Here is an 18,787-nt window from a genome sequence, read left to right as displayed (position 1 = left end):
CCTTGACCTTGGGCTGAGCAGATAGACGCTTTCCAGCAAAAGAGAGTCTGTTAACTCTCTCTCTTCTCTCTCCCAGTTCTTCTTCTCCTAGCTGTTCAACACTCAGCTCTTCCCAACTTCTGTCTTCTGAACTATGTCCCCCTGCAAACCACTGTTCCAAATCTATACAGTCCAGCTGCCCGGGAAGATTCAGGATCCGGATTCAGGAGCAGGGTGGGGGTGGGGGAGGTCCCCACCATTCCTCCTCAATGCAGCCCTCCTCAGCGCGGTCCCTGACAGTTGGGGTTGTTTGCCCAAAATGGCTTTACAGGCCAATTGCAAGAGTTTGGCAGGTGCAATTAGACCCATGGGCTTGCGGCTACCAATGCAGGTTCACCCACACCTGAATCCTCTGCCCGTCCCACCTCTGCCACTGAAGCTGCTGCCTCAACACAGATTTCTACCCAAACTCATGTTGCTTCTCCACCAGCCTTGCTACCAGTGGCGTAGGAAGGGCGGGGCGTATGGGGCGGGGTGCCCTGAATTCCAGGAGAGGGGGGGTGACACTCGGCGGCCCTCCCCAAACCGAGTCCCACCACCCGGCACGGACGGGGCAGCCCCACAACCCGCCGCTCGCTCAGCGGCTCGCCCAGTCGCCACAGGAGCAGCAGCGCCGGCCCAGATGGATTGGGCATGCGCGGCATTTCCGCGCATGCACAGTCCATCAGATGTCATGATGTCACAGTTCCCCGCCCCCAGGGAGGTGCCTCCGCACTGCCTACCCGGGCAGCCAAAAGGCTCCCTCCACCGCTGCTTGCTACCAGGACCTTGTGTCACGAGGTTGAACCAGGATCTCTCCTGCGTGCACTCAGCCCCGGAGCTATTACTTCTCGTCCCCTAGAAACATGGGAAGTGGCCTTCTGTGGAGTCAGACCATTGGTCACGGCAATACTGACCCCGGCAGACACAACGTAGCCAAGGTGTTGTGTGTTCACCCTTGTCTCCCTTGCAGTGGAGTGCAGCGACAACCTCTTCACCCAGAGAAGTGGAGTGATCAACAGCCCAGACTTCCCCAATTCCTACCCCAAGAGCTCCGATTGCTTGTACCGCATTGAACTGGAAGAGGGCTTCTTCATTACGCTGGAGTTCAACGACAACTTTGACATTGAAGACCATCCAGAGGTCACCTGCCCATATGACTACATCAAGGTGAGCAAAGCAAGCTGATCTGGCTGGAGTTGTTCCACAGCGACTGGAAAATGCCAGGAGGCCAGGGAGAAATTCCACACACCCTTCCCCTTGTGTTTTAAGTACACTACGGTTGCATTCGACTTGCCTGATTTCAACCAGACGAATGAAGGTGACCAACTCTCGCCTTTTCTCTGCTCCTCCTTTGATTGTTTTTCCTGGCAGATCAAAGCCGGACATCAGGAGTTTGGGCCTTTTGTGGAGAGAAATCGCCAGGACGCATCGAAACCAAGAGCAACAGCATCCAAATCCTGTTCCACAGTGACAACTCTGGAGAGAATGGAGGGTGGAAGCTGTCCTACACAGCAATAGGTAATCTTCCCCAAGGCGATGCTTCTTGGCCCCCACCTGTTCTATACATCTAGACCAGCAGCATCCCACTCCCAAAGAATCATGGGTACTGTAGTCTGTTCAGGGTGCTGAGAGGCTCTTAGTCCCCACACAGACCTACCAGAGGAGAGGGGGCGCTTGAGCTCAGTTCCTGCCTCCAGGTTTCCCACAGGCATCTGGTTGACCACCGTGAGAACAAAATGTTGGACTGGTTGGACCACTGGCCTCATCCAGCAGGCTTTTCTTGTGTTCTTAATTCCTAAAGTGGTTTGTTTGTTTATTTATTTATTTTCAATAAATTTTATTAAATTTTCAACAATAAAACACAAACCTTACAAACAAACACTACACACAGGGCCGTCTTAAAGGGATCGGCCACCGTGGCGCAACAATCCCTCGGCGCCCCTGGGGGGCCCAGCGCCCTGGCGCGGCGCGCCACCCAGGCCCTATGACGAGACGGCCCTGACTACACACTTAACATTGTTAATTGACTTCCTCACGTCCTCTCCTTCTGCTTTCACTGTATAACATCGTTAGTAAATTCTTAACATTGTAGAATCATCAATTACACCTAATCTTGTTCTAAATCTATTTTCCTTATCAAACTTCTAACTTACTTAGTCTTATCTATTTTCCATATCTGTAGCCTATCAATTCTTCTAGTTCAATTCTTAGATACTAATCTTAGCATGAATTTTCAAATATTCTTTAAATTTCTTCCAAGCTTTCTGTACCGCTTCGTCCTCTGGTCTCGGAGTTTCCCGGTCAGTTCTGCGAGTTCCATATAGTCAATCATTTTCATTTGCCAATCTTCCACCATAGGTATCTCTTCAGTTTTCCAGTTTCTAGCTAGTATAATTCCTAAAGTGGTTTAAAGTCGATCCCTCTTCCCAGAGAACTCTGTTGCTCTGGGAAGGGAACAGGGGTCTCCTAGCAACTCTCAGCACCCCCACAAACTATAGTTCCCAGGATTCCTTGGGTGCAGCCAAGAGCATTTAAAGCAGTAGCTCTCAAGCTTTTTTATCTGGGCCACACTCGCAGAATAAAAATTTGCTCACGCCACACTGAATTTTTTTATTGATAAGAAATACATTGGAAAATACATTGGAACCAGGCAGAGGGCCTTCTCGGTGGTGGCACCCCCCTGTGGAACGCCCTCCCATCAGATGTCAAGGAAATAAACAACTACCCAACTTTTAGAAGACATCTGAAGGCAGCCCTGTTTAGGGAAGTTTTTAATGTTTGAAGTTTTATTCTGTTTTTAATGTTCTGTTGAAAGCCGCCCAGAGTGTCTGGGGAAACCCAGCCAGAGCGGCAGGGTAGAAATAACAAATTGTTATTATTATAAAACAAAAAGGGAAAGTTCCTAGCAGTGCTTGATTTGTGACACAGAACACAACTGCTTTATGATATAATCATGGGACATCCCGAAAGTATAAAGCACGGGTCAGCAAACTTTTTCAGCAGGGGGCCGGTCCCCTGTCCCTCAGACCTTGTGGGGGGCCGGACTATATTTTGAAGGGGGAAAAAATGAACGAATTCCTATGCCCCACAAATAACCCAGAGATGCATTTTAAATAAAAGCACACATTCTGCTCATGTAAAAACACCAGGAAGGCCCCACAAATAACCCAGAGATGCATTTTAAATTAAAAAAGGACACATTCTACTCATGTAAAACATGCTGATTCCCGGACTGTCCGCGGGCCAGATTGAGAAGGCGATTGGGCCACATCCGGCCCCCGGGCGTTAGTTTGGGGACCCCTGGTATAAAGCAATGCAGCTACTTGAATGATTCCCATAATTATAAACTATACCTTAGGTATGTATACAAACCCAGTGAAAGGTGTGGTCTTGCTTTTGCAAGGGAATCTCATTTGTAACAGGTCTAATCTGAGACACGAAGAAGCCTCTCTCTTTTCCGATCTTTCATATTTCTTAGATTATCCTTGAATCTTCCAGCCGCACTTAACCATTCTCTCCTGCCACAGCAGTGTGGCGTGCCACACCCTTTGAGAACCACGGGTTTAAAGCAATATGATACTTCTTCCAATGTATGGTCCAGGTGGAACCTTAAGCTTGCATGCAAGTAATAATAATAATAATAAAATAAAATAATAATAATAATAATAATAATAAATTTATACCCCACCCTTCTGGCTGGGTTTCCCCAGCCACTCTTTCAATACATCTTCTGGAGCTTTATCTCCAAACAAATACTACACGGGGCCCATCTTTCCAAATGAAATGCTATTTTATTTTATTTTATTTTATTTTTCAGTGTATTTTATTTTATTTTATTGAAGTTCATTAAACTGCATGCCCAGTAAAATCAAGATGTCGGTTGCTCATCAGCTTCATCCTTCTGCTGCGTTTGCCCACTCAAATCTGCATCAAATTATGGTCTGGCTGAGCATCAGTTGCCTGAATCAAACACAGAGGAATAATTCCCGACCACTCGCCACCAGCACAGATTGTAAAATGTCAGGACCACCAAGGAAAGTGTAAATTTTACACAACGTGCAATTATTTGCAAAAAGAGCCCATTAATATAATAGCTACCGGGCACAGCTATAAAAACTCTTTTAAAAAAAAAAAAATGCAGCTTGACATCTTAACTCAAACATGCAATTCAATTGCCTACCAATTAGGAAAAAAATGACTTCTAAATAGAATAATAAGATGCATAATGTGTGTTGAAAGGAGGAGATAAATGGATAAATTCCCTGTTACGAATAAGCAACACTGCTATTTTTAAATACATACGTACACCGCGTGTTATAATTGTGTCTCAAATTCATTTAATTAATTGCTTTCTGTCAATAATTGCATGTTGTGTGAAATGTGCAGGGGGGTCCTGATCTTTATAACCTACGTCTCAGCCATCAATTTCTGGGTGAGAAGCCAAGCCAGGCATTTCACTCCAAGAGAAGCACAATTTTGCCACCTCTGGCGCCATATTCATTCCCGAAAGCCGCCGCCACCACAAGGTCTCCCACATTCCAACTTTCTGCAGCTTACAAATCCCAGTCCATTTCCCACTATGTTGGAATGGCAACAAAGGAGAGATGGAGACACAAACCAGGCTTCTCTGAACCTTCGCTTCCAGTTTCCCTTCAGCCGCATTCACACAGAAGTTTATTCCCTTTCCCCGACATTTCCCTAACTGTTAATTATTTCTACGTTATAACTGAGCTTCTGCACAACACAAGAGCCACTTCCAGTACTCTAGCAGAGTACAACGCAGGTCTAGTGTTCATTTCTGTGTTGTTTGCTTCAGGGTGGGTGGCTGTTTGCAAATAACACAGAAATAAGTGCTAAACTGGTGTTGTTTTTGTTGTTGTTGTTAGTCGTTTAGTATCTTGAATCCAGGTCCGAGTCTGACACTCTAACCATTACACCACACTGTCTCCCATGTTGAGGTTGGGGCTGTTCCGTCTCACCAGCAAAACCAAACTGGCACTTCCAACAGCCCACAAATTGTCTCAGCCTCTCAACATCCCCGCACATGCTAGGATGTGTGAGAAACTCCCTTTGGGGGTTCGATGGAGCCTGAAACCAGATTCCCAATTAGTCAAACTTTTTATTCAGCAATGCATCACGGGACAAAAGAGTTTCTGAGAGCACTGCATTTACACACACGCTTGTTGTTCTTGTTTAGTTGTTTAGTCGTGTCTGCCTCTTCGTGACCCCATGGACCAGAGCACGCCAGGCACCCCTATATTCACTGCCTCCCGCAGTTTGGCCAAACTCATGTTAGTAGCTTCGAGAACACTGTCCAACCATCTCATCCTCTGTCGTCCCCTTCTCCTTGTGCCCTCCATCTTTCCCAACATCAGGGTCTTTTCCAGGGAGTCTTCTCTTCTCATGAGGTGGCCAAAGTACTGGAGCCTCAACTTCAGGATCTGTCCTTCCAGTGAGCACTCAGGGCTGCTTTCCTTCAGAATGGAGAGGTTTGATCTTCTTGCAGTCCGTGGGACTCTCAAGAGTCTCCTCCGGCACTGGTGTTATATTCTGTTATATTTCCGGAAGTGGTTTCCGTGTCGTGTGAGAGCTCAAATAAAATATGGAGAGTAACGAAGAAATGTCAGGGAAATGGAATAAACTGCTGCGTGAATGCAGGCCATGATATTCTTTGAGAAGACCTTACTGCTGTAGCCAGTTTTTGAAGTTGGTGTGAAGAAGAGTTTGGATTTGATATCCTGCTTTCTCACTACCCGAAGGAGTCTCAAAGCGGCTCACATTCTCCTTTCCCTTCCTCCCTGTGAGGTGAGTGGGGCTGAGAGACTTCAAAGAAGTGTGACTAGCCGAAGGTCACCCAGCAGCTGCATGTGGAGGACCGGAGACGTGAACCCGGTTCCCCAGATTACGAGTCTACCGCTCTTAACCTCAACACCACACTGGTGTGGATTTGATTGAGTTGGTTAGAGCACAGTGCTGATAATAACGCCAAGGTTTCTGGTTTGATTGTCGGGAACTCTTCCAGCTCTACAATTCTACAAAATTAGATAAGCTCCTCTGAGGCATTTCTGAAAGGAAGCGTATTTTATACATAGAGTGAACTAGCACTGCGTCTGTCTTTTCAAAGCACGACAACTTGAGTTCAGCTGCAACAGTGCCTGCCTTGGGTTCCTTTACTCAAAAGCAAGCCGCTCTGTGTTCAGCTGGGCTTGCTCCCAGCAGCTTAGAAACACCACACTTCTGTTCTGGTTCCTGCCCATCGATCCTTTGGCAGATGGTCGCTACTGCACCTCTCAGCTTTTCCATGCCGAGAAATCAAGAAGCAATTATTCCATTTCCTCCTTGAGCTGACTCACAGAGAGCGGTTTGGATGCACCAGTGAAAAGGGCACAGAACTCTACGTTTTCAGTCCAAGAGGACAGGAGTCGTTCTTTTGCTCCCCAGAAACATTTGCGCACTTTCATAGCATCATAGAATTGCAGGGTTCGTTGGCCAACCCTTTGCAGTGCAGGAATCGCAATTGCTCCGTCTTCAGTGCTTAACATTGCAGCTGAATCTTCTGGAGCAGGAATGTCCAACAGGTAGATCGTGATCTATCAGTAGATCACTGGATGTCTGTGGTAGATCACTGGTAGATCACTGGCTCTTCACAAAGAAGCTCAACAACTTTGGCTCCCCTAAAAAAAAAAGCTCAACATTTTTGCCCTGCACCCCCCAAAAACAGGGCTTTCCTCCTCCTTAAAAGAAGCTCAACAACTTTGACCTGAACCTTAAAAGGGGGGTAGATAAGATAAGATTTCTTTATTGTCATTGTACAAGTACAACGTTGTAGAAGTGCAATGAAATTGAATCCCATCCCATAAAAACAAGACACAAAAAACACATTTTCAGCCACACATGCACATACATACACACCCATCACAACTCTCCAAGGTCATATGATCTGGTTACAGCATTTAAGATGGTTATAGCTCTGGGGTAGAAACTATTATTTAATCTATTTGTTCTTGCTTTAATTGTTCTATATCTCTTGCCCGAAGGCAGTGGGCAAAAAGACTGTATCCCAGATGAGACGGATCCTGTAAAATATTGTTTACTTTTTTAAGGCACAATATTTTACAGAATATTTTTCACTGGGGCTCTTCAGAATCAGGCCCCGGACTTGGTTCAGATGATGTCTGAGGCAGAGGATCCGGCTCAGACTGAGACTTCTCTGGTTCCGAGTCAGTCCCAGGCCAGCACAGGGAGAATGATGCTCTCCAGATTTTTTCATTATTTATTTCTAAAGGTCTTAATAGTTTTTTTCCCTTTTTTAAAATAAATTTTATTAAGGTTTATAGAGAAAAATACAAAACTTAATATCCCCCCCTTTTTTTAACCAAACCAAGACTTTTATCTAGATACAAAAAAACAAAAAGAGTGGTGTTTTAAAAAAATAGGGAAATAATAATTTAATAAAATCTTAAGCAGTGTACAATATGAAAACAATACCTATTAAAACAGAAATACAACCTGAAACCAATAAAACTGCATATAAAAGTAAGTGGAATTGTGATCTGGGGTATTTATGTATATAAAACATCACACAGATGTTTCTGGACTTCCATCAGGCCATGAGTCAGGAATGATCAGAATTGCAGTACAGCAGCATCTGGAGGGCACAAGGTTGGAGAAGGCTGCTCTGGAGATTATTCCCAAAGGGCCTTTGGTTCATCGAAATGCGACAGCCATTGGCATAAATCCCCGGTGAGAAAATGTTCATGAAAAAAAAAAACCCAACCTATTTTCTCTCCCTTCCCTGCCAAATTTTTATTTTTTTATTTTTTTATTACATAAGAATTATATGCCACTTAACCTTTTTTTTAAAAAAAAAAACAAACTCAAGGCGATTTACGAAAAAGAAGAAAAAAACAATAAAATTATCACAAAGCAAAATTAACAACAACAATTTTCCAAAGTTAAAATATCAACAGGCTAAAATCAGATTAAGACTCACAGGACCTTTCTAAACATCTGGGTGGGCTTGTCTAAACAAAAAATAAATATATTAAATATAAATAAATATATATTTTGACGAGGCACCGAAAAGAGTACAATGAAAGCGCCTGCTTGGTATCAATCAGCAGGGAGTTCCAAAGGGTAGGCCCAGGGGCGTTCTTAACCCCCTGGCTTCCGGGGGGGGAAGCCAAGAGGCACCCCTGGGAGCGGGGCATCGCGGGGCGTGCGTGCGTCATGACGTCATGACGCACGCGACGCCCCGCCCCCGGGGGTGCCGGGCGGCGGATTCAGGAGTCTTTGCGGGCTGCAAACTCCCAAATCCGGCCCGGACTCCCTTGGCGGAGCGCAAGTCGGGGCAGGGAGACGGACGGGCCACCTTGCTGGCCCGCCCCTTGCCTCCATGCCGAGCTGCGCCGCTGGAAGGGGGGCTATTTTCGGCGCTGGGGCGGAGCCGCAGGAGCGGCCAGCGTGGGGGGGTGACACCCCTCCTCGCTGGCCGCCCCTGCGGCTCCACCCCGGCAGTGCCGAAAATAACCTAAAAAGAATTTTTTTAAAAAAAATAATATTATTTTTTTAAAAAGCCCAGTGGGCGGGGCCGCCCCCGATGTGTCACCCCAACAGGGGCGCTGCCCGGGGGCCCCCCGCCCCCTCCGCCCCCCCTGCGACGCCCCTGGGTAGGCCCTGCTCCACTAAACGACTGAGTTCTTACCCATGCCTAACAGGCGATACTTGACCCCTGCAGTAGGGACAGTTCCTCCAATTGAAGTGGTTTGAGTGGGCACATACGGGCAGCTAAATGGTCTTAACTTGCATATTTTATTTCATTTTCAAAATGTTGCGGATGCTGTTATGTTGATCATCACCTGGGGGTTCCTCCCTTTTCTTTCTCTCTGCCTGCATGCGCCCCAAAGGGGACCCCTGCCCACTCGTGGAGCCTCCTCCCCACGGCAAGATCGAGCCCTCCCAGGCCACGTACACCTTCAAGGACCAGGTGGTCATCAGCTGCAACACCGGATACAACATCCTAAAGGTACGTGGGGGGGGGCTGTGGCGGCACTTAGAGCATGTCCTGAGACATCCTGGAATTACAGAAGTCATTCCGGCTTCTGATTGGATCCCAGAACATCCCATTTCCCCCCTTCCAGCGCCGCTGAGCTCAGGGAGGAGGATAACCTTGCAGTGGTACCATGATGGTGATGGTTATATATATATATATTATAATATATATATATATATATATTTATACCCCGCCCATCTGGCTAGGTTTCCCCGGCCACTGTGGACGGCTCACAATAGAATATTAAAAAAACACAATAAAACATCAAACATGAAAAACTTCCCTAAACAGGGCTGCCTTCAAGTGTCTTGTAAAAGTCAAAACAAAATAGAAAATTCTTTCCAGTAGCACCTTAGAGACCAACTGAGTTTGTTCTTGGTATGAGCTTTCGTATCTGAAGAAGTGTGCATGCACACGAAAGCTCATACCAAGAACAAACTCAGTTGGTCTCTAAGGTGCCACTGGAAAGAATTTTCTATTTTGTTTCGACTATGGCAGACCAACACGGCTACCCACCTGTAACTTGTAAAAGTCAGACAATTGTTTATTTCCTTGACATCTGATGGAGGGCGTTCCACAGGGCGGGCGCCACCACCGAGAAGGCACTCTGCCTGGTTCCCTGTAACTTCACTTCTCGCAGGGAGGGAACCGCCAGAAGGACCTCGGAGCTGGACCACAGTGTTGGGCTGCAGGGCCGTCTTAAGTATATCAGGCGCCCTGGGGCGGCCGGCGAACTTGCGCTCCTGCGCTCCGCCAGGCAGCCGGAGGGTGCGGCCAGTGAACTCGCACTCCCACACTCCGCTGGGCAGCCGGAGGGCGCTGCCAGCGGGTGCTGCCCGGCGGGGCCAGTAGGCTCAATGGTTAAGACGGCCCTGTTGGGCTGAATGATAAGGGTGGAGACGCTCCTTCAGTTATGCAGGTATACTGGGCCATTTACCGGTAGGGCTTTAAAGGTAAGCACCAACGCATTGAATTGTGGTTGGAAATGTTCTGGGAGCCAATGAAGGTCTTTCAGAACCAGTGTTACCATGCTCTCTCGCAGCACCAAAAGACACAGCTGCTGATTCGTGCAAGAGAGCAGCCCAAAGACACATGTCCCAGTTTACTCCAGTGGAATGTTGGAGGGTGTGCTACTGGGAGCCCAGCTGAGGGTTCCGTCACAATTGCCTTGTTGCTCCCAAAATTAACCAATTGGAAAGGGGTGTTGCCCAGTAATAGAGCATCTGCTTTTCATGGAGAATGTCTCAGGTTCGATTCCTGGTATCATTGGTAGGACTGGAAAGACCCACACTGAAACCCTGGAGAAATGCTACCAGTCAGTGCAGACGGTATCAGTTAGCTGGACCAATGGTCTCACTCAGCATACAGAAACTTCCATTGTTCCACTGTCAATGCTATACCTTCTTGCTTAAAACATTGTTTTGTTTTTTGTCATTAGCCTCTTTGGACTATTAACCGGAGGAAAGGTGGGGGGGGGGTTTAAACACAAACCCCTAGAGGGGTCGTCTAGGTAAAGGTAAAGGGACCCCTGACCATTAGGTCCAGTCACGGACGACCCTGGGGTTGCGGCGCTCATCTCGCGTATTGGCCGAGGGACCCAGCGTACAGCTTCCGGGTCATGTGGCCAGCATGACTAAGCCGCTTCTGGCAAAACCAGAGCAGAGCACGGAAACGCCATTTACCTTCCCGCCGGAGCGGTCCCTATTTATCTACTTGCACTTTGACGTGCTTTGAACTGCTAGGTTGGCAGGAGCAGGGACTGAGCAACGGGAGCTCACCCTGTCACGAGGATTCGAACCGCCAACTTTCTGATCGGCGAGCCCTAAGCTCTGTGGTTTAACCCACAGCGCTACCCGCGTCCCAGTGGACCTGTTAATTCACCACCCTTCATGATTAGTTTGCACAAAGCCTGCATGGAGGTCAGATTACATTCAGCCTTTATTGAGCATTTGTTTACAGGGCAGTTATACAACAACTGGAAGCTGCCTTTTAATTACAGCTTCTAATTTTTTCTCATATATTTTAATTATTGCTTTTGACTAGTTCATTTTTATTACTATCTATTTTGAATCACAGCTGGGAAATAACTGACAAGGGCATTCGTCCTGAATTCACCCTGATTTTTTAACAGGGTGTTAAGATTTCACAGAATCATAGAATCTTAAAGAGTTGGAAGGGACCCCCAAGGGACATCTAGTCCAACCCTGTGCAATGCAAGAATCTAAAGCATCCATGACAGTTGGCCATCCACCCTCTGCTTAAAAACCTCCAAGGAAGGAGAGTCCACCACCTTCTGATGGAGACGGTTCCACTGTCAAACAACTCTTATCATCAGAAAGTTCTTCCTGATATTTAGTTGGAGTCTCCTATCTTGTAACCTGAAGCCGTTGCTTCGAGTCCTATCTTCCGGAGCAGGAGAAAACAAGCTTGTTCTGTCTTCCATGGGACAGTCCTTTAGAGATTTCAAGATGGTACTAGTACTATACTATTCCTAGTCCCAGACAGTTTAAAGAAGGAAGATAAAACATTATACTTATATGCAACAGGAGCCGCAAGGTTACTGATAGCAAAAAATTGGAAAAGTGGAGCAATCCCAACAAAAACAGAATGGCTCGCCAAACTTCTAGAATATCACAATATGTCTTAAATAATGGAAGAAATTGGAAGGACCACAAAAGAAAGGGCAGACAAAGATTGGAAAGGGCTCAGAGGATACTTGAAAAATTATGTTGAAAAGTTAAATCTCCTATTATAATGAACAAGTTCCGTTACAACTATTGGATATTAAATAAGTTAGACAACAAAGGGGAACTGTAAATAAACGAGAAATTGGAATAATAGTGTGTTAGAAGAAAGAAAGAGGAGAAACAGAAAGAAATTATAGCTGAGTTGACTGGAAGTCATGCACAGGGTGGGGTGTGGGGTGTTGGAAGGTGGTGGGTAGAGTGTGATGAAGATAAGGAAAGTATGATGGAGTGTTTGGTTTTTAAGATGTTGAAAAATGTCTGTAGGTTGTGTATGTTTTGTCGGAAATATGTGTATGTATTATAATTTGAAACATTAAAATAAAGCATTTTTATTAAATAAAAAAAAAGCAAAAGAAAAGAAAAGATGGCTTTCCTGTCTCCTTTCAGTCCCCTCGTTTCCAGGCTAAATGTCCCCAGATCCTTCAACCGTTCCTCATCAGGCTTAGTTTCTTGAGGGTTCCCTCCAGAGGTGTGATCAGGAAGGCTTCACAGCAGGGCGCTGTTGCCTTTCCCCACCCCTCTTCTACAACCCCCCGTTTCTTCTTTGCAGGATGGCGTGGAGAGCGAGACGTTCCAGATCGAGTGCATGAAGGATGGCTTGTGGAGCAACAAAGTCCCCATCTGCAAAGGTAAGCCCCTCTCTCCATCCTTCCTAAGCGCTGGCGTAAAGGGATGCTCCTCAGATGAGATCAAAACACCCACCAACATTCTTCATGTCCTGACGGGGTTGTCTAAACAAAATATGGTTTTAGCCAGTGCCGAAAAGAACTCAGGGAAGGCCCCTGCTGGGTGTCAATAGGCAGGGAGTTCCAGAGTTTAGGTCAGCGGTCAGGAACCTTTTCCAGCTGTAGGCCAGTCCACCGTCCCTCAGACCATGTGGTGGGCTGGACTATATTTTGGAAAAAAATATGAGCAAATTCCTGTGCCCCGCAAATAACCTAGAGATGCACTTTAAATAAAAGCACACATTCTACTCATGTAAAGGTGGGTAGTCGTGTTGGTCTGCCATAGTCAAAACAAAACAAAAAATAAAGTAAAGTAAAGTAAAGTAAAGTAAAGTAAAATAAAATAAAATATTATTTCCAGTAGCACCTTAGAGACCAACTAAGTTTGTTCTTGGTATGACCTTTTGTGTGCATGCACACTTCTTCAGATACACTGAAACGGAAGTCACCAGACCCTTAAATATAGTGAGGGAGTGGGGAGGGGTATATATTTAAGGGTCTGGTGACTTCCGTTTCAGTGTATCTGAGAAGTGTGCATGCACAAAAGTCATACCAAGAACAAACTAGTTGGTCTCTAAGGTGCGACTGGAAAGAATTTTTTATTTTTTTGTTTTTACTCATGTAAAAACACTGATTGCTGGACCGTCCGCGGGGCGGATTGAGAAGGCGATTGGGCTACATCCGGCCCACGGGCCTTAGGTTGCCTACCCCTGATTTAGGTGCTGCCACGCTAAGCGATCAATTTCTTACAAATGCGGAGCGGGTTTTACGGTATTGTGGCACCTGTAACAGATTGAATTGGGCAAGAGGCCTCATGGGGGCAAGACAATCTTGCAGTATGGACTACGCATTCAAAATCTGATCCTCGGTGAGGGGCTCACTCCAGATTAATGATTCCAGACTAATGAACACACAAGACTCCCCCCTCCCCCTGGGTACTGTTTGGCATGATTGAATGTGATCGATAACTTAGCGCCTGCCCTCCTTGCTTGGGTAATTGAGGCTGTGGACCCTTTGACGAATGGCTCCTGGTGTTACTGGCTGGCTCCTGCATGCATGCTCTCCCTCTCGCTGCCTGACTACTAATTCCTGCTTTCTCTTTCTCCGCTTCCTGCCCTTCCTGGCCCCCGCCCCCTCTGGCCTTTTCCTCCCTCCCTTCCTCTTCTGCCTTCGGAACAGTTGCCGGAGCTGAAACAACAGACAACAGGACGGAGATCAAAGAGGAGGTGGAGCCGGTGGCAGACTGACCGGAGGTGCCTTGCGCACGGCACCGTTCAGAGAGCGGGTGGTCCAAAGACCTTATCTGGGGGGGCCACTTCTGCCACCACCCCAGTCACCTTTCACGATTTTAAGGGGAGGCGCCAGCTCCCCTGTTTCTGCATTCATTGCGGGCCTGGGATCCTCATCCTGCTCGGACACGCTCTTGACTCTGGGATTGGCGAGAGAGAAGGCATCAATGCACGCCGTGAAAACAAAAATGTTCTCCATAAGGGGGGGGGACAGTCACTCCAGTGATGGCTTCCGCAGGTGTGGGGCATGCATGTGTTGTGCATCAGCTGCTTGCCTCTGTTTGGTCCTCTGCTTTGGAACACTCCATACCTGCATCCACACGAATGAAAATGGTTTTTCCCCCCAAGGACTGGCTGGGCTAACTCTGCTTTTCTTGGTGATGGGCTGTTTCCCCCCCTTTGCTCAATGTTTACTCATTCCCCGGCTTTTATCCCAGGGCCCAAGTGTCTCTCTTTTAACACGGCGTTACTTCCATCGTTCCTGAATTCAACCGGCTGGAAAGCAAGTCTGGGGCAGAGGCGGAGATATTTGCTCGGGCGCCCGGAGCGGCGCACATGCCATGCACCCGGGGGCAGGGAGGAAGCCACCCAGGGGGTCTATCGGCACGGCGGCAATCCGCCTGGGGGAATTTGGTCACTCCCCTCTGGGATGACACCTGGGGCAGAACGGTCCCCCCCCTTCCTACACCCCTGGTCTGGGGTGAGCGGCAGCCCCATTCAGATGCTTCAGATCCAGCAAGCATCAGTAAACGGATGGGGTGATCAGGATCATAGCGGCTGGCCCCGCCTCTGACTTCCATGCGCTGACGCAAACTTGTGCACCTTCAGGTCAACTCATGGAGGCCAAAGTGGTCCTGTTTGTTGAGCAGTCATATTGATATGGTTGCACAAAGCTTATGCAGAAGTTAGACTATGGCCCCATCTGCCCAATGCACTTAAAGCGCTGTGATGCCACATTAAACAGTCACGATTTGCCCCAGAGAATCCTGGGAAGTGTAGTTTGTTAAGGATTTCTAGAGCGGTTTAACAATCAATCCGTCTTCCAGGGAACTCTGGCACCCTTAAGAAGCTACAGCTCCCAGGACTCTTCGTTGCAAAGCTCTGTGTATCGATGAAGTGCGCTGCCCGCTTTTAAAATTAGTTTCATTTTTCAGCAAAATTATGCTGACAGAAGGGCTGGCAGCTTTTCTTTTGCATCGTGCCTGACAGGCAGAAATCCAGCAGGTGAAGCTTTTCCTAGCATGAAAACGCAGCGCTGGGGAAAGCGGAACCTCCCCGGTTTCTGTGTCTCAGGCAACAATTTTATCTGCATATCTGGTTTTTTGGAGGGAGGGGGGCAAGTTGTTAATTTTGGGTGCTTGGGGGAAATTTTAAAGATTAAAAAACAACCCTACTTGACATACGTCTGGGTTTTCACAGACACTTTGCCAATTCAGCAAAAATCCACCCGGACAGCCATAGCAAACCGTGTACACAAAACGGCAGATAAAGAGCAGGTCCAATTATTACTCCCCAGCTTAGAGACCCAAGCAGATGCCTGCACTCGAAAGATCCAGCTCCTCTAACTCAAACAGAAGCATGGAGGGAAAAGGAGTAAAATCCTAAGATCGATCTCCACTGTCAGGAGGCCTGCATCCAAATAAAAAAAAAAGGAGATTAAATTTCAGAGGGGACGCACCCTCTCACCACAAATCACACTCCAATTCCGGAAGGTCGAACACATCAGCATACATTGTAAGGTGGCATAGCTGCAATTCCTAGACGAGATGCATTGATTAAGGCAAGGTAACTCTGCTCATCTAGAAGTTAGGCACCTTAGGTTTGTTAGAAACCATAGTAATGAAAGAGGCGGTTCACAAGCAAATGTATTTGCTGGCATTGGGCTGATTCACACATTAGCTGTGGTTCCTGCATTGCAGGGGGTTGGACTAGAGGACCCTCAAACTCTACAATTTGTGATTCTATGCTGTTCGGCAGGCACAGCCCATGTGGTGCCCTTTAGACCACAAACTTGACATGAGTCAACAGTGTGATGCAGCAGCTCAAAAAGCCAATGCAATTCTGGGCTGCATCAATAGGAGTATAGCATCTAGATCAAGGGAAGTAATAGTACCACTGTATTCTGCTCTGGTCAAACCTCACCTGGAATACTGTGTCCAGTTCTGGGCACCACAGTTCAAGAAGGATACTGACAAGCTGGAACGTGTCCAGAAGAGGGCAACCAAAATGGTCCAAGGCCTGGAAACGATGCCTTATGAGGAACGGCTTTGGGAGCTGGGTATGTTTAGCCTGGAGAAGAGAAGGTTAAGGGGTGATATGATAGCCATGTTCAAATATATAAACAATGTCATATAGAGGAGGGAGAAAGGTTGTTTTCTGCTGCTCCAGAGAAGCGGACATGGGGCAATGGATTCAAACTACAAGAAAGAAGATTCCACCTAAACATTAGGAAGAACTTCCTGACAGTGAGAGCTGTGGAATTTGCTGCCAAGGAGTGTGGTGGAGTCTCCTTCTTTGGAGGTCTTAAAGCGGAGGCTTGACAGCCATCTGTCAGGAATGCTTTGATGGTGTTTCCTGCTTGGCAGGGGGTTGGACTGGATGGCCCTGGTGGTCTCTTCCAACTCTAGGATTCTAGGATTCTAGATGTTGCTGAACTACAACTCCCATCATCCTTGGCAGGGTCGGGCTGGCTGGGGCTGATGGTAGTTCAAAAGAATCTGGAGGGCATCACATTGACTCTTTCTGCTCTTGGGTATGTATTGAGTCATAGGATCAAAAGCAATGCGAATGTTCGGTGATATTTTACTTGTTAAGCCAATTGTGTGCAACACTCCAGTCCTGCTACTTCTATGCTGTATTTGGAGGGGTGCACTTTGAATTATGGATGGGGAGTAAACTCAGTTCAGTCCACATTTAAAAGTGAATCTACCTAATTCACACTTTCTGGAGCAATGCGAGAGCCGTTGACACAGCCATCCTTCAAGATTCGCACTTCTTCTAATTTTGCAATGCAGGTCTCCAGCCAAATAATGCAGACATAAATGCATATACCAAGTTAAAGAAGACATGGCAATGCATACATTTGTTAAAATTACATACAAGAATGCATTGTGTTAGAAGAAACTGGCTTTACAAAAAAAATGTGTATATCAGCTGAAATTTGCACTAAAAAATGTTAGTGAATTTTCACAAGGAGTTTTTGCTTTTAAAAAATCACAAACGGATTAGGAAATGGGAAGAACCATTTGGAAGAAGTTGCATTTGTTCCGCTTTGTTGCAATTCATCTTGGTTTGCATGCATAGTGCTCATGCATCTTCCTGTCACTCATTCGTTCATCCCACACTTTTGAAAAAATAATAATAATTTTTTACTGTTTTTTTTCACAATTTTATACATTTTAACATGACCATGTCAAACATTAAAATACAAGGTTCCTTTGAACCTTCGGACCTCCTTCCCTCCCTCCATGGGTTCCATGTTTAAGATTAAGTTTGCTGCATCTTTTACCATTATCCATCTGTTAAATATCTATAATATCATACAAAATTCCACCTTACAAGTGTCATTACATCCCTGCCAGTGATTTTAACTGTTTACAGTGGTCTTTTAGATAAATTACAAATTTGCTCCAGTCTTTAGAAAATACTTGCTCTTCCTGGTTTCGGTTCTTCCCCGTCAGTTTTGCCATCTCCGCGTACTCCATCAGTTTCGTCTGCCATTCTTCTTTGGTTTCTACTTCTCCTTCCTTCCATCTCTGGACTAGTAGTGTTCTCGCTGCTGTCGTAGCATACGTAAAATGTATTTTGTCTTCTCTTGGTAACTCTTCGCCTATTATACCTAGTAAAAAGGCTTCTGGTTTTTTAACAAATGTATTTTTAAACATTTTCTGGGAAATGTTACATAATGAACTAAACAAAATGCACCCCACACTTTTCAAAGCACTTTCCAGCCAGGGGTTGTAGGACTTTTCAGTGGACTTTTGCACAAGGTGACAGAGAGTTTTAATCCACTTTCATTGCATGGGCTTAAAAGCCTGGTGTGACCATGAATTTATCCTGCAAAATACTGACAGTCTCGGGGGCAATCAGTGTCCCTTGTCCAACATTACTTGGAGAGGGTCAAATCTCTTCAAAATGCTGGGGGGGGGGGGCGTTTAAAAGCCAAAATAGTACAAATTCAGCTAGATGTCTACTGGAGGTTGAGAAAGGTACCACGAGGGCCAAGAGGATGCCAGTTTGATTAATGAGCAGAATCAAAGAAGCCATTAGAGGCTTCCTTCAGAAAAATGGAAACATTTGGCCAAATTAGGAGACCAAAAAAGGAATACAAACATGGACAAAAGAAATACAAGCAGACAGTAAAGAGAGTTAAAGAAAAGAAAGAAACTGAGGAACACACTGCTAAAACCTAAAAACCGCGCAGGAACAAAATTATTTAAATGCATCATTCTTCCTCTTCTTTGCAATCACTCGTAGCTGAGTAAGATTGTCTTCCACAAACACGGTTTTAACAAAATCGAAAATTCTTTCTAGTAGCACCTTAGAGACCAACTGAGTTTGTTCCTGGTATGAGCTTTCGTGGCATGCACACTTCTTCAGATACACAGATACTTCAGATACACAGGTTTTAACAGTTGGTCTGTAAGTGACTGTGGAGGCCAATTCTGGATCCACACATCCTTCCACAGTGGGGACATTGGTTCCCAGGCAGGAGCTGATCACAGTGTGGATTTGCCAAGCGTGCCTTCCTCTTAGCATATATTTCCCTTGCGTTCTGAGTTTGAGCGTCTTCAAAGCCCACGACACCTTTGATAAAGGCTGTTCTCTAACTGGAGCGCTCGCAGGCCAGTGTTTCCCAGTTGTCGGTGTGTTGTTGTTGTTCAGTCGTTCAGTCATGTCCGACTCTTTGTGACCCCATGGACCAGAGCACGCCAGGCACTCCTGTCTTCCACT

At 46.3% G+C, this 18,787-nt stretch overlaps 1 protein-coding gene across 1 annotated transcript in view; it reads left to right on the top strand.

The window, feature by feature from the left end:
* The window catches only part of LOC117047601 (mannan-binding lectin serine protease 1-like), an 88,692-nt gene that overhangs the window by 41,855 nt on the left and 28,050 nt on the right, over positions 1-18,787 (top strand). Inside the window, 5 exon segments of the mRNA XM_033150910.1 lie at positions 992-1,188; positions 1,393-1,420; positions 1,423-1,539; positions 8,928-9,046; positions 12,371-12,449. Coding sequence (XP_033006801.1) covers positions 992-1,188; positions 1,393-1,420; positions 1,423-1,539; positions 8,928-9,046; positions 12,371-12,449 — 540 coding nt within the window.

Source organism: Lacerta agilis, chromosome 5 (assembly GCF_009819535.1).
Source record: "Lacerta agilis isolate rLacAgi1 chromosome 5, rLacAgi1.pri, whole genome shotgun sequence".
Classification (NCBI taxonomy): domain Eukaryota; kingdom Metazoa; phylum Chordata; class Lepidosauria; order Squamata; family Lacertidae; genus Lacerta; species Lacerta agilis.
Note: the sequence above shows the minus strand (reverse complement) of the source record. Positions and strands in the feature narration are given on the sequence as shown.